The sequence below is a fragment of the Panthera pardus genome, unplaced genomic scaffold (genome assembly GCF_024362965.1).
Source record: "Panthera pardus isolate Hobbes unplaced genomic scaffold, ASM2436296v1 HiC_scaffold_6, whole genome shotgun sequence".
In the NCBI taxonomy this organism is placed as follows: domain Eukaryota; kingdom Metazoa; phylum Chordata; class Mammalia; order Carnivora; family Felidae; genus Panthera; species Panthera pardus.
The window spans coordinates 21,402,986-21,415,051 of NW_026526991.1; the positions used below are offsets into that span (position 1 = coordinate 21,402,986).

A 12,066-nucleotide genomic window follows, 5' to 3' on the forward strand; every position below is an offset into this window, starting at 1 on the left:
TCTAGGAAATATAATGCATATTATGTTATCATGTACCAGGAATGATACTAGACTCTTTACTTTGTCTCATTTAATCTTGACTGGTATGTGTGCATGTGTATTAAACATATATACAATAATATATATACACAAGGACATATATACTATATATATATTTATAAAACACATATATATTTATAAAACATATATTTATATTTGTATATACACACATACTATATATAAAAATATATATTTATAAAAAATATATATTTATATATGCACACACACAGTATGATAAGTCATATAATCATATATATAAAATGAGAAAAAGTTTAGTATCATTCCTGGTGCATAATATGCATTTACTACTATTGTTAATACTGTCCATTGAGAATAGAAAAGATAGATTTTTATGAAAAAAAGATTCAATTAAAAAAACTGGAGAATAGACAGTATATTTTCATTTTTGTAATTAAAAACAGAATAGAAATTGATCTCAAATCTATCCCCATACTTGATTTCTAGCTTTCAATTATGCATATAGCTTAATGGACTAAGGCCATATATCATCACATGCATAGAATGTTAGGTCTGTAAAAGCCAGTGTTGACTATCAGATATAGCTTCTTAATTTTACATATATGCAAATTGAGATCTAGCCTGTCCAATTGGTCCTCAAGATTTCTGGCTTTTTCCACTTTACACAGATGCAAAACACCTTGGTGCAGTCTTGTTATTTAAAAAGTATGTTTGTTTGTTTGTTTGTTTTTGTCTCTTCAGATTTCTGGAAGAAATGTTTTCACTTTTAATTTGCACATCAGTTTCCATGCATCCAAAACCTGTGTCCTCTTTGACAAGAAGCTATTATGTAACTAAAAACAAGGCATTCAGAGTTGCAAAATTAGCTTTGAGTGCCTGGAACTGTGGGACTGATTCTTAGAGTTAATCATTACTAATGGCTTTCCCATTAGTAATCAGTAATTATTATCTGGGATTGGTTCGTGATAATAACTCAGGAGCCTCCTGATGTCTAGCTCAGCCATGATTAAATGTTACTTGTGAAAACAGGGTGATTTGTTTTGTTTTGTTTTGTTTTGTTTTTGAAAACAGGGTGATTTTTAAGCTCTGACCAGTTGACTACTTATGGTATATTCTGGGAAAGATGTGAAGAGAGAGTTTCCCTATGCCATTTTCAAAATGAATTCGATAGCTCCTTACTTTGTTTCTTTAACTGGTCTGCTAGTCTCATTATGTGAGAGATACTATTAGCATATACAGTATCGTCTTATGAAAACAGATTCTAAAACGAAAACAGAAAGCCACGCTAGCTCAAAATCTATTTCCTTCAGTAAACCTCCCACGAAAATCCTTAATTTACCTAATACTTTGAACCATTCATTTTCATTTTTTTATTATTTATTTATTTTAAAATTTAATTTATTTTTTAAATTTACATCCAAGTTAGCATATAGTGCAACAATGATTTCAGAAGATTCCTTAATGCCCCTTACCCATTTAGCCCATCCTCCCTACTTTGAACCATTCAAATGAAATCTCAGAATATTGAATTCCATAAAAAATTGAAAAAAACATTTCTGTTATTTATCTTTGAATGTGCTGTAAGTTTCCCCCCCGTTATTTACGTAAAATCTATGCCTATAGCAGGCAGCTCTGGATTTGAGTCTTGGTTCAGTTATTTCCTAGCTGCATGATATTGGGCTAATCAGTTTGCTCATCCATAATATAAGGATAAAAATGGGACCTGTCTCATGGAATTGTTATGAAGATGGAAATAACATATGGAAGGCATGTGGCACAGTGCCTGGTTCATAGTGACTGCTCATCAGTGTCTGTGATAATTACTGTCAGCCCATGGGGGCAGTCAGGTGTACCGAGGGGAGCATGGGCTCTACAGGGGCTCAGTTCTGGGGTCCAATTTTGTCTGCCACTTCCTGTGTGCGGCATCTTGAGAAATTTAATTAACCCTTTGAGCCACTATTTCCTCATTTCCAAAATGGATATACTGTAGTAATAATACAGATCACTGGGTTGTCGTGAGGAAAGTGCCTGTTAAGACCCTTTTCTCACAACCGATCATCAACAAGTTAACATTTATCCACAATTCCAAGGGCAAGGCTAAGCCCAAGGTGTCACAGGAAGTTTCAAAAGAAAACAAACTCCTATTCTCCACCACGGGCAAGGAGAGAATTGAAGAAAATCAAGCCAAACGTGTACAATGAGAGTTGCTGATGTATATATGCACATTAAAAGTGGGTCTCTAATCCATGCCCATTTATATTTTTCCCAGTATGCACGTGGAGAAATTCTCAATTAGAGCCTCTTCCCTGGTATTTTTAGACGTCAGTAGATCTCCAAAGCCCAGCCGAAATATAGGGCTGATTAAAGACTAGAGAAACTGGAACCGTCACAAACTGTACGTGGCCAGTGCCACAGAAACTAGGAATAAAACAAACCTTTCTAACCAAGGGCAGATCTCCTTCGTCTCGTGGAGGTAAATGGAAGGGCGAAACGCAGGTCAAGTTGTGCCGGCACCGACAAAAGCGACTGGCGAAGGGCCCCTTTCCGGCAACACCAGCTTTTCCTCATCTCGGTCATGGAGGATTTTCCGAGCTTCGTGCCTGACCCCAGGCGTGGCGCCCGCGCCGGCCCAGCTGACAAGGAGTCGAGGCGGCAGGGAGAACTCCAGTCCTCACACGGTTAAACCTCTCCCAAGGAGACTGGAGGAGGGAGGAGGGAGAAGGGAAGAGGGAGGGTCCCCGCCCACAAAAACGAAGATAATATCATCCCGGGGCCCCGCCCCCACACCGGGCCGGCCCCCTCCCCCGCCCCTCGCCCCCCCCCCCCCCCCCCGCCCAACTCGGGACGGACCCTCAGGCCGCACCTGCACGCGCGCACACGCCCCCCCCCCCCCCCCCCCCCCGCGCGCCGGCCACCACGCGCGCCAGGCCTCAGAGCCGCCGGCGGCGGACCGGGGCGCCCTCCTTCCCGCCCTGCCTCAGCCCCTGCGCCGCCGCCGCCGCCGCCGCCCTCGGCACGCGCCCGCCGCGGCTCGTCCGCACCGCCCTGCCTCGGCGCGGACCACGGCCGCCGGGGCCGCAGCCGCGCGCTCCTCTCCGCCGCGGGCCGCGGACGCCGCCACCTAACCGCCGAGCCCGCGGGCGCGGAAGCTGATCAGAGCCCGGGCCGCGGCGTGAGGGTGCGCGGGCCGCCGACGCGGTTGTTCGCTGCGCTCGGGCTCCCGCGAGGACTGTCTCCGCCTCCTCTTCCTGCGACCTCCTCAGTCCTCAGCATCCTCCTCGCGCTCCTCAAAAGCACCCTCTCACGCCTCACCCGCGGGAACGAGGCTTCAAGAATTCAGGGGAGTGGCTGTGGGGGCGCGTCGCGGCTCCCCGCTCGGCCAGCCCCTCTTCCTAGACATGGTCTGATCCCCATTGTAAAAGCTGCGCCCCGAAGAGGAGGAGAGAGTGGTGTTCCCGGCTTGGGGCTGCAGGAATCTCTTCTTGCTGAAGCTCTTGCATTATTTTAGGGTGGGGCGGGGAGGGCCCTGGATTTTGGGGAGTGAGGGTGGGCGGGGAGGAGGACCCGGGGTGGGGGAAAAGGACTCTGTGAGGGAGCCGGTGGAAGACTATGGGGAAGGACCAGGAGCTGCTGGAAGCTGCCCGCACTGGAAATGTGGCTCTGGTGGAGAAACTCCTGTCTGGCAGGAAAGGAGGGATCCTGGGCGGTGGATCCGGACCCCTGCCCCTTTCTAATCTGCTAAGGTAAGGACGGGAACCAGTTCTGGGATTGCATACCTCGTTTTGCATTGTGATAGATACGTCCTCCTCTTCATGGTTAGTGCACCTGGTGGCTGCCAGCGATTCATTCTTAAATTAGGCAGGAAAACAGACTGTGTGTGTGGAGAGGAGGCACGAGGTTCCCAGTCAGATTGATGCCTTAGATTCTTTGAGTAATTTGAAAATAGCCTTCCATCAATGCGTCAGTAGCTACTTTTCTCTGAACTGTGGTGCAGAACTTGTACATGTACTAGTGTTGCTGGAAGAAAATCGGTGTTCCACTCGCTTTCCATCAACATTTATTATGTATTTTCAGTGTCGAACCCAGCCTTTTTTGTCTATTTGCATGAAATTGGTAGAAAAGCTATTGCGTGCATTCACTTACCCTGCAAAAAGCCACGGCCTTTGGTTGCTGCTACCTTCTCTTGCAGAAGGCATTTGCTGTGCTGTGGGTTGTGATCCCACAAAATGAAGCAAGCGAACCTTCTGATGAGATGTCATCTGTACAGGGTGTGTGTAAAACTTGATGAGGCAGGTTAGCAGCCCCAGCAGTACTTCCAGTTACCTGGACTTAGCTCAGTACAACTTGGTTTTTAGGACCAAGGATGCCAGGTCAGGATTGGGATAGTGTGTATGGAATGTAGTAGAGGCCTTTTAATATGAAGATGTTGCGGGTGAGACTAATATTGCTTGGATACTCTTTCTAAGATGACATTTAAAAAAAATGTCAAGGTCTTTATTCAGCAGGCAGTACCTTAGAAATGGGGTTGATTTGCATATTTGAGAAACTGCGAACTTGAGAGTTGAATTGATGGACGAATTAAATAAGAGGGAAGAAGCCTGAAGAATATTCATTAGATAAAATGCAAGGAAAGCTCTTTAGTTTATAAAATTGTGGCTATTCACTTTACCCTGGATATTTTTGGAGGCATCAATCATCATTCATATCTTCACCCTAAAACATCTCTTAAGCAACCCAGCTGTACTTGTAAAAATTTGAAAAACCCAAATGATTTTTTTTTTTTTTTGGTTTTTAAATACTCTTTTGTGCTACTCTTGACAAGTGTTTAATACAGATTTTTGGATGATGACATTGTGTTCTTTACACAAGTTCTTAGATGTTGTAGTGGTCAGACAATGCAGTTAATTATAGTACTGGCCTGTAGGGAAAATGAAAACATTTGTATTAGAGTGAAATGAATTTAGTTGGCAAATAGTTGATGGGATTTTAAAAAGCTCCATATATGATCATATATACTTAATAGTGACATTTTATTGGAATAATAATTCACTTCAGATCAATGAATGAGTATGGGACATTTTTTTAGTTGATCTTAGGAGCGATGACTCTTTGGGTGTACTCTGTTGGTAAGTAATTTTTACTTTCAAACACAAGTAGACAGTGTGGACATGTTTCAGATTATAGCTCTAATAACTGCCCCTAGTCATGGGTTATTTATACAAAAGCAGTTTATCTGGTTACGGTTTTAAAGTTGCAGGTAAAGTAAATGTGTTTACCAGTTGATTGAATTAGTTGTAAGAATGATTATGGCTAGAAACCTGTATTCTGAAAGAGGTTTCTAAATAATCAATTCCTTTGGAAAAACACTAAGGAATTCTTTGGGAACAGTGATAACTTCAGTTAATTTTATTAAGATAAATAGTATTTTAAAAAGCGTATCTTTGTGATAGAACGTAAAGGCAAACATCTTTTAAATACTTTCTCTGTTGTGCCATTTAAAAAAAAGAATAGGTGGCAAATTTTAGGAATAAAATACCAACTATTTAATGTTGGTAAACTAAGTTGGTAAACTTCTTGAACAAGAGGTTTTCTCTTTTGCTGGTTTTGTCAGGGGTGAGAGCTCTATAACAAAAATGTGCACAGAAAACAAAAGTAAAAAATGTGCTCATGAGTTTGAACCAAGTTGTAAAAGTCAAAATCAAAACCAATAACCCTTAAACTTGCATCTATCGCATACTAAATGAACAACCAAAACAATGTCTTTGAAGAATATGACGGTTGAAATTGCATTGGGTGATCTTTTGCATAAAATGAAATTCCTAAGAAAGCACATTTAATTTAGTTGTTACTTTATCACAAATGATTGTGTTCAAAAATTTATTTACATAATGATGGAGAAGGTGGCCCCTCCCTCTTCAAATATAATGACGCTTGGACATTTTAAAATACTTCAGAATGACCGCAGAATAGGTTTGCCACTACCTCCCCCCTGCCTTTATTAGTTGTGTAATAGGTAGTGTCAGATAACTGTGCTAAATGCTTACTTGTATCATTTCGTTCAATTCTTATATCAGCCTTAAGTGGCTGAGCCTCAGTTCACAGGTGAAGAACTAGAGATAGGAAGATAAGGACTTGCCCAAGGTCACTTAATTAGTAACGGCAAAGATTTGAAGTTCTGTGATTTAAATTTGCTTTTCCACATTGTAAGTCTTATTCATTGATTCTGTTTGATTTGTGAGTTTAAAATACGTAGTTTAGTCTACTTTTTTTTTTTTTTTTGCTATGCATAATCTGATTTAAAAATCCTTAATGTTTTTCCTAATGACAAAAAAATCCTCATGACTGCCCTTTGGGGGATCACTAAGAACTTTTCTGAAGATGGTTTTGATGACATATTCCCAAGTGAGCAGTAGATATATGATAGGGAATCAGGTATGCTTGGGTGATACTGCAGTTTTCAGCAAAAGAATGACCTTGAATAAATATAAAAATCTTTCTAAGTCTCACTGTTCTCTTCTAGAAAATGGGAATAGTTATAGTAGCTATCATATAGAGTTGTTGTAAGAGTTAAATGAAATATGAAGAAATGAATGCAAAGCATTTAACACATTGATGTTTTATCATTAGTGTTGTTATTTCTCATGCAGCTTTAAAGCACTTGACCTTATTTCTTAAGGTCTTGATTACTAAAGATTTGCTTCATATTGGACATGGGGTAAAGTTCCTTAGTAAATTTTCCACTAGAATTATAGAATCTATAAATAAAACGGGGCCTTTTATCCAACTTCTGACGTAGAGGAATCACCTGCAACATCTTTTACCAGTTAGTTATTCTAGCCTTGTAAAACTCTTAAATGACTAGATCCATTCCTTTTTTTTTTTGACAGCTCTAATTATTAAAAACATTCTCCTTTTATTGAGTTGATATCCACCTCGCTGTAATTTCTTATTTTTATTTTTTTAGTGTTTATTTATTTTTGAGAGAGAGAGAAATAGAGACAGAGCATGAGCAGGGAAGGAGCAGAGTGAAGGAGCACAGAATCTGAAACAGGCTCCCAGGCTTTGAGCTGTCAGCACAGAACCTGACGAGGGGCTCGAACTCATGAACCACCAGATCATGACCTGAGTGAAGTTTGACGCTTAACTGACTAAGCCACCCAGGCACCCCTGACCTCCCTGTAATTTCTAGCAGTTGGTATTATTTGGAAGTGGAATATAGGTGAACTTACATTTTCATACTTTTCACTATTCTCTTTTTTCCCTTCTTTGCATATTCTCAAGTTCTGCAATGACTCTTAAAGGTGATGAGCAGAAATGAACAAAATGCACTAAGATATCAGTTGACCATTGTGAATATACTGGGACCTGATACACTGTTGAATTAAAAAAAAGACAGGTTTCAAAACAGCATTTGTGGTATGACCCTATTTTTTTTTTTTAAAGAAAAAGTAAGTGTGAAAATTTATAATGTACATGAAAAAGTCTAGAATGATAAACACCAAAATGTAAAAAATAGCATTCATCCTTGAGTGGTAGAATTGTGGATGATCTTTATTTTCTTTTTGCTCTCTACATTTTCCAGTATTCTAAAATAAACATGTATTAATAGCGGCTACTAAAAACATTAAAATTATTACCTCTTTATTATTGATCTAAGATCTACCTTAATGCGGGTCAGTTTTTCTGAGGTATATAATGACATTGGCTCACATTGAGCAGATACTCAAAACTTCCAGGTATTTTTTTCAATGACTTATGAAGCAGTGGTTCCCCTATCATACTTGTAAAAGTGTGGATTGAATTTAAATCATTCCTATTACATTTAATCTTACTTGTTTTAGCCTGTATTTATAATCTATGTAGATCTTTTTGACTCTTGAGTCTGTCTTCCAGCATATTATCTTCTTCCTCCGCATCATCTATAGATTTAATATGCATGTTTTCCATAATTGGAATTCCACACACCATGATATGTCTCTAAAGAACCTTTCTTTAGCCTACTATAAATTTAAAAGTAGCAATACTTATACATGGTATTTCTACCAACATTGAAGCCACTTAATAGAACTCTCATTCAGCTGCTTCTCTCTGATGTACCTGTGAGAATCTTTTGAGGTATTTTATCCATTGCCCTTCTGAAGTCATGCTGTGTCCTGTTTATGGCGTTCCTTTGATATACCTCTAGTATTAAGTCTATAAATTCCACCCAAATCAGGCTACTTTATTATAGCTTGTTTATGGTAGCGAACCATGGATGATGGATGCCTAGTTCTGATGAAAATTCCTTCTATGCCCTTGTACCTAATTCTTCTGGGTCTGGATATACTTGGTCTGTTATGATCTCTGTCTGTTTGAAGTTTCAATAATCCCTAACATTATTTGTTTATACTTTCTGGTTTGAAAATGATTCTCACTAGGGATGATAGGAGCAAAATGGAAGTTGGGAAGAATCAGATTCTTGGCATTGTTAGATGTTACAGGAAATTCTCTTGTGGTCTAAAACAAGCAAGTTTTACAGTTATTCTGTCAGAACTTAAGTTTACATTAACTGTTACAGAAGTGAACTTTTTATAACTCCCTCCATTTTTTCAAACTTAGTTGAAAGGGACATTAACATTTCCCCAGGTAAATACTTCTTTTTTGTGTTTGTTTTCATTTATACTTCTCATTACCCCCTTTTGTCCTAAAGAATTCTGAGCTCATTAGAGCTCATCAGAGTATTCAAATTGAATCACCTCCTTTTTCTTCCTCCATATGATATGTGAAATTTTATTTTATTTAACATCTTTCATGAGACAGCTGCAAAACCTTTTAAAGTCTCTTTGGCACAGCCACCTTTTAATGCCAACAAAAACAATTCCTATTTAGTATGTGTATTAAATCATTTCTTTCTTAATGAGTCAAGATTAAGAATTATTTGTATTTTAATAAAACAAAAGTTTAATGCCTTAAATTTACTTGGTTTTCTTAATGAATCAAAGGCTTGCATACTATATATACTATTTTTAGTAAATTCTTGTTGGACATAAAGAATTGAATTCTCAAGACTCCCATGTGACAAAGTAAATCAGTAAGAAGTAGGGGAAAATAGTGTCTAGTCCTTAAAGACATATAAACCAGAGAGTTATACATTTTTCAGATTTAGGATTCAGTTCATGAAGTTTTTGGTGATGGGTACAAGTTGATAAGAGGCAACTCCAAAGTGTTGTAATTTTCACAACTATTTGGGCAATTGTGGTTATTGGGACTCTGATAAAGGTACTCACTTTCGGGGAAACTGCATTGGTTAAATGGAATAAATCACAAATAGAGCAGTTAAACTGCATGAAAATGTTATATCTATAAAAATAGGCAAGTTGCAAGTGGGTTATCTATTTTAGATAGTAATGATGTTTGAAGCGGTGATTGCACCATTATGTTCAGGGAACTGTGTCTGCCAGAGTGAACAGTGCCAGCTGCACAATGGGGAGTAAGGAGAGAGGAGAAGGAATTTTGGTATTGACCTCTTTCTCTACTAAGCTAGGTTTTCAGCTTCCTCTTCCAAACAGTAAGACTGATGTGTAGCAGGGAATTAGGACAGCCAGTCAGTGACTACTACTCACCCTGTCCATTCTTACATTGCCTAATTCGTAGTGTATCTCAGTGGTTTCTTACAGTTGGTGGAAGGGTAGAACAAATCTTGACTGACATTAATACAGAAGCTTACAGTATTCAGCATTGCTTCTATTGACTTTAGCAATTTAACCTCTCAGGTGACAGTAAACACAATGTGGTTTGTTCAATTGTATACTGAAATAATTTATTATGTATTTGATGCAGTTTTGGAAAATTCTTTCAAGGAGCCTATTTTAGGACATTCTTCTTGAGTATTTAACTACAAATGGAAGGTATAATTCAAATAAAGGGTTAGAAAAGACTAATTTTATCCTATAGAACCTGAAGTTTTTAAACATTTAATGCATTTTAGTGTGTCTTTGGTTCCATTTTAAACATATTGTGGTATAGCTTTAGTTAATTGAAATATGATGAGTTTTGGTTTTTCATCATAGAATATTTTATATTTTTAAAAGCAGGAATTTACACAGAAGACTCATCTGTGTTTTAGTTCTTTCTCATGTATGTGATGACATGGTCAGGTACACCATATGGCAGGCAGAGGCACAATGCCAGTTTAAAATCCAGTGAAATTTCTTGTGTAACACAGATCTAGGATCTCATCTTAGAGTCCAGTTTTCTTCCTTTGCATCAGGAGGACAGGAAGTGAATTCTGCATTTTTGTTAAATCTGGGTCTGGCATGAAACTGGGTGACTTTTGAGGGTGGATCAAAATATATAGTCAAGGATAAATTTTGTTTTTGTTAGGTTCTTCTGCAGTCTTCAAAGAGTGTTCATCTCTGAATCTGTTTCTGAGAGATAGTGCTAACTTAATTTAACAGCATGTCATCAGGAATGTGTAAAATGGAACTTAGATTCAGTTGTGCTGTAGAGTTTTTTAGGTTCTGTTGTGTTGTGAGAGCAGCTTTATTTAAAGTGGCTAATTACTTCTAGTTAAGTGAACTGAGACAGTTGGCCTAGACTTGTCATCATTCTTTGATCAAATTGAATCAATCTTGACTAATAGATGTGGTCATCAACAGCCAACCTCATTTCTTGCTGCCTGCTTGATACTTCTGTTCCCCACACCACATTTCCTTTAATCCTTCCTACCCCAAACTCTCTCTCTCTCTTTAAAATTTTTTTTTTTTTTTTTTTACAAAGAAAACCTCTTCTCCATTTTAATTACTGCAAGTTCGCCCTGGTTCTAGTTTTTGTGCCAAGTGTCCCTCTCCTAAGGAAAAGCAGAATTTGTGTGAGAAGAGTTGGGATGGACTGTATAGTAAGTGAGACATAGATTAAGAAGAACAAATATTGGACCTTCAAAAGCAAAGAGTTTACAGAGTTTGCTTTCATCATGTCGTTTCCTGCCTACCTCAATGTTAATTTCTCCTCTGACCGTGGGCTCAGTGCCTTGTATCTTTCCTAACTTCATCTCACCTTGAAACACTGTTTGTGGGAGCTGAAGTGTGATTGATTGATAAAGCCTTTTGGGAAGAGGAAGCTGTTTTAGTATTTTCATTTAAAGGGGAAACAAGAGGTGCCTGATGGCTCAGTTGGTTGAGCGTTCGACTTCATCTCGGGTCGTGATCTCGCGGTTCGTGGGTTCGAGCCCCGTCCGGGGCTCTGCGCTGACAGCTTGGAGCCTGGAGCCTGCTTTGAATTGTGTGTCTCCCAATCTCTCTGCCCCTCCCCTGCTTGTGCTCTGTCTCTTTCTCTCAAAAGTAAAGGTAAAAAAAAAAAAAAAAAAAAATTAAAGGGGAAACAAAACTTTAGGCCCACATAATAATGCTTTGGCGCTCTTATTAGCAGAGATGATGGAATGAATTTTGCCAGATTTGCAAGAGGGGTTCTTTAAAGGTGGTCATTGGGGCGCCTGGGTGGCTCAGTCGGTTAAGCGTCCGACTTCGGCTCAGGTCATGATCTCGCGGTCCGTGAGTTCGAGCCCGGCGTCGGGCTATGTGCTGACAGCTCAGAGCCTGGAGCCTGTTTCAGATTCTGTGTCTCCCTCTCTCTGACCCTCCCCCGTTCATGCTCTGTCTCTTCCTGCCTCAAAAATAAATAAACGTTAAAAAAAAATAAAATAAAGGTGGTCATTAATTCTGCCTTCTTTACAAGGTTGATGCTGTAGAAAGAGAAGGATTTGATTGGAGAAATGAGAAATGGGATAGCATAGAGCTCGTGTTGGAAAAGACTTTTATTTTTGCTAATTATTTAGTCCCTAGAACTTTTAAAAAAAATTTTATTTATATAAAAGTTTTTATTTATTTTGAGAGAGAGAGCGTGTGTGTGAGTGCACACACATCATTGGGGGAAGGGCAAAGAGAAGGAGAGACAGAATCCCAAGCGTACCCTGTGCCATCAGTGCAGAGCCCTATGTGGGACTTGAACTCATAAACTGTGAGATGATGACGTTTACTGAGATCAAGAGTCAGATGCTTAGCACCACCCAGG

General features: G+C 39.3%; 1 protein-coding gene across 14 annotated transcripts in view; it reads left to right on the forward strand.

The window, feature by feature from the left end:
- Nucleotides 1-3,597: 3,597 nt before the first annotated feature.
- ANKS1B (ankyrin repeat and sterile alpha motif domain containing 1B) overlaps nt 3,598-12,066 on the forward strand; it is a 1,073,811-nt gene continuing 1,065,342 nt past the window's right edge. For all 14 annotated transcript variants that reach the window (XM_053895881.1, XM_053895874.1, XM_053895876.1 and 11 more), the window contains exon 1: nt 3,598-3,761. In XM_053895881.1, coding sequence (XP_053751856.1) covers nt 3,628-3,761 — 134 coding nt within the window. In that variant the 5' untranslated portion in view covers nt 3,598-3,627. The remainder of the gene's footprint in view (nt 3,762-12,066) is intronic.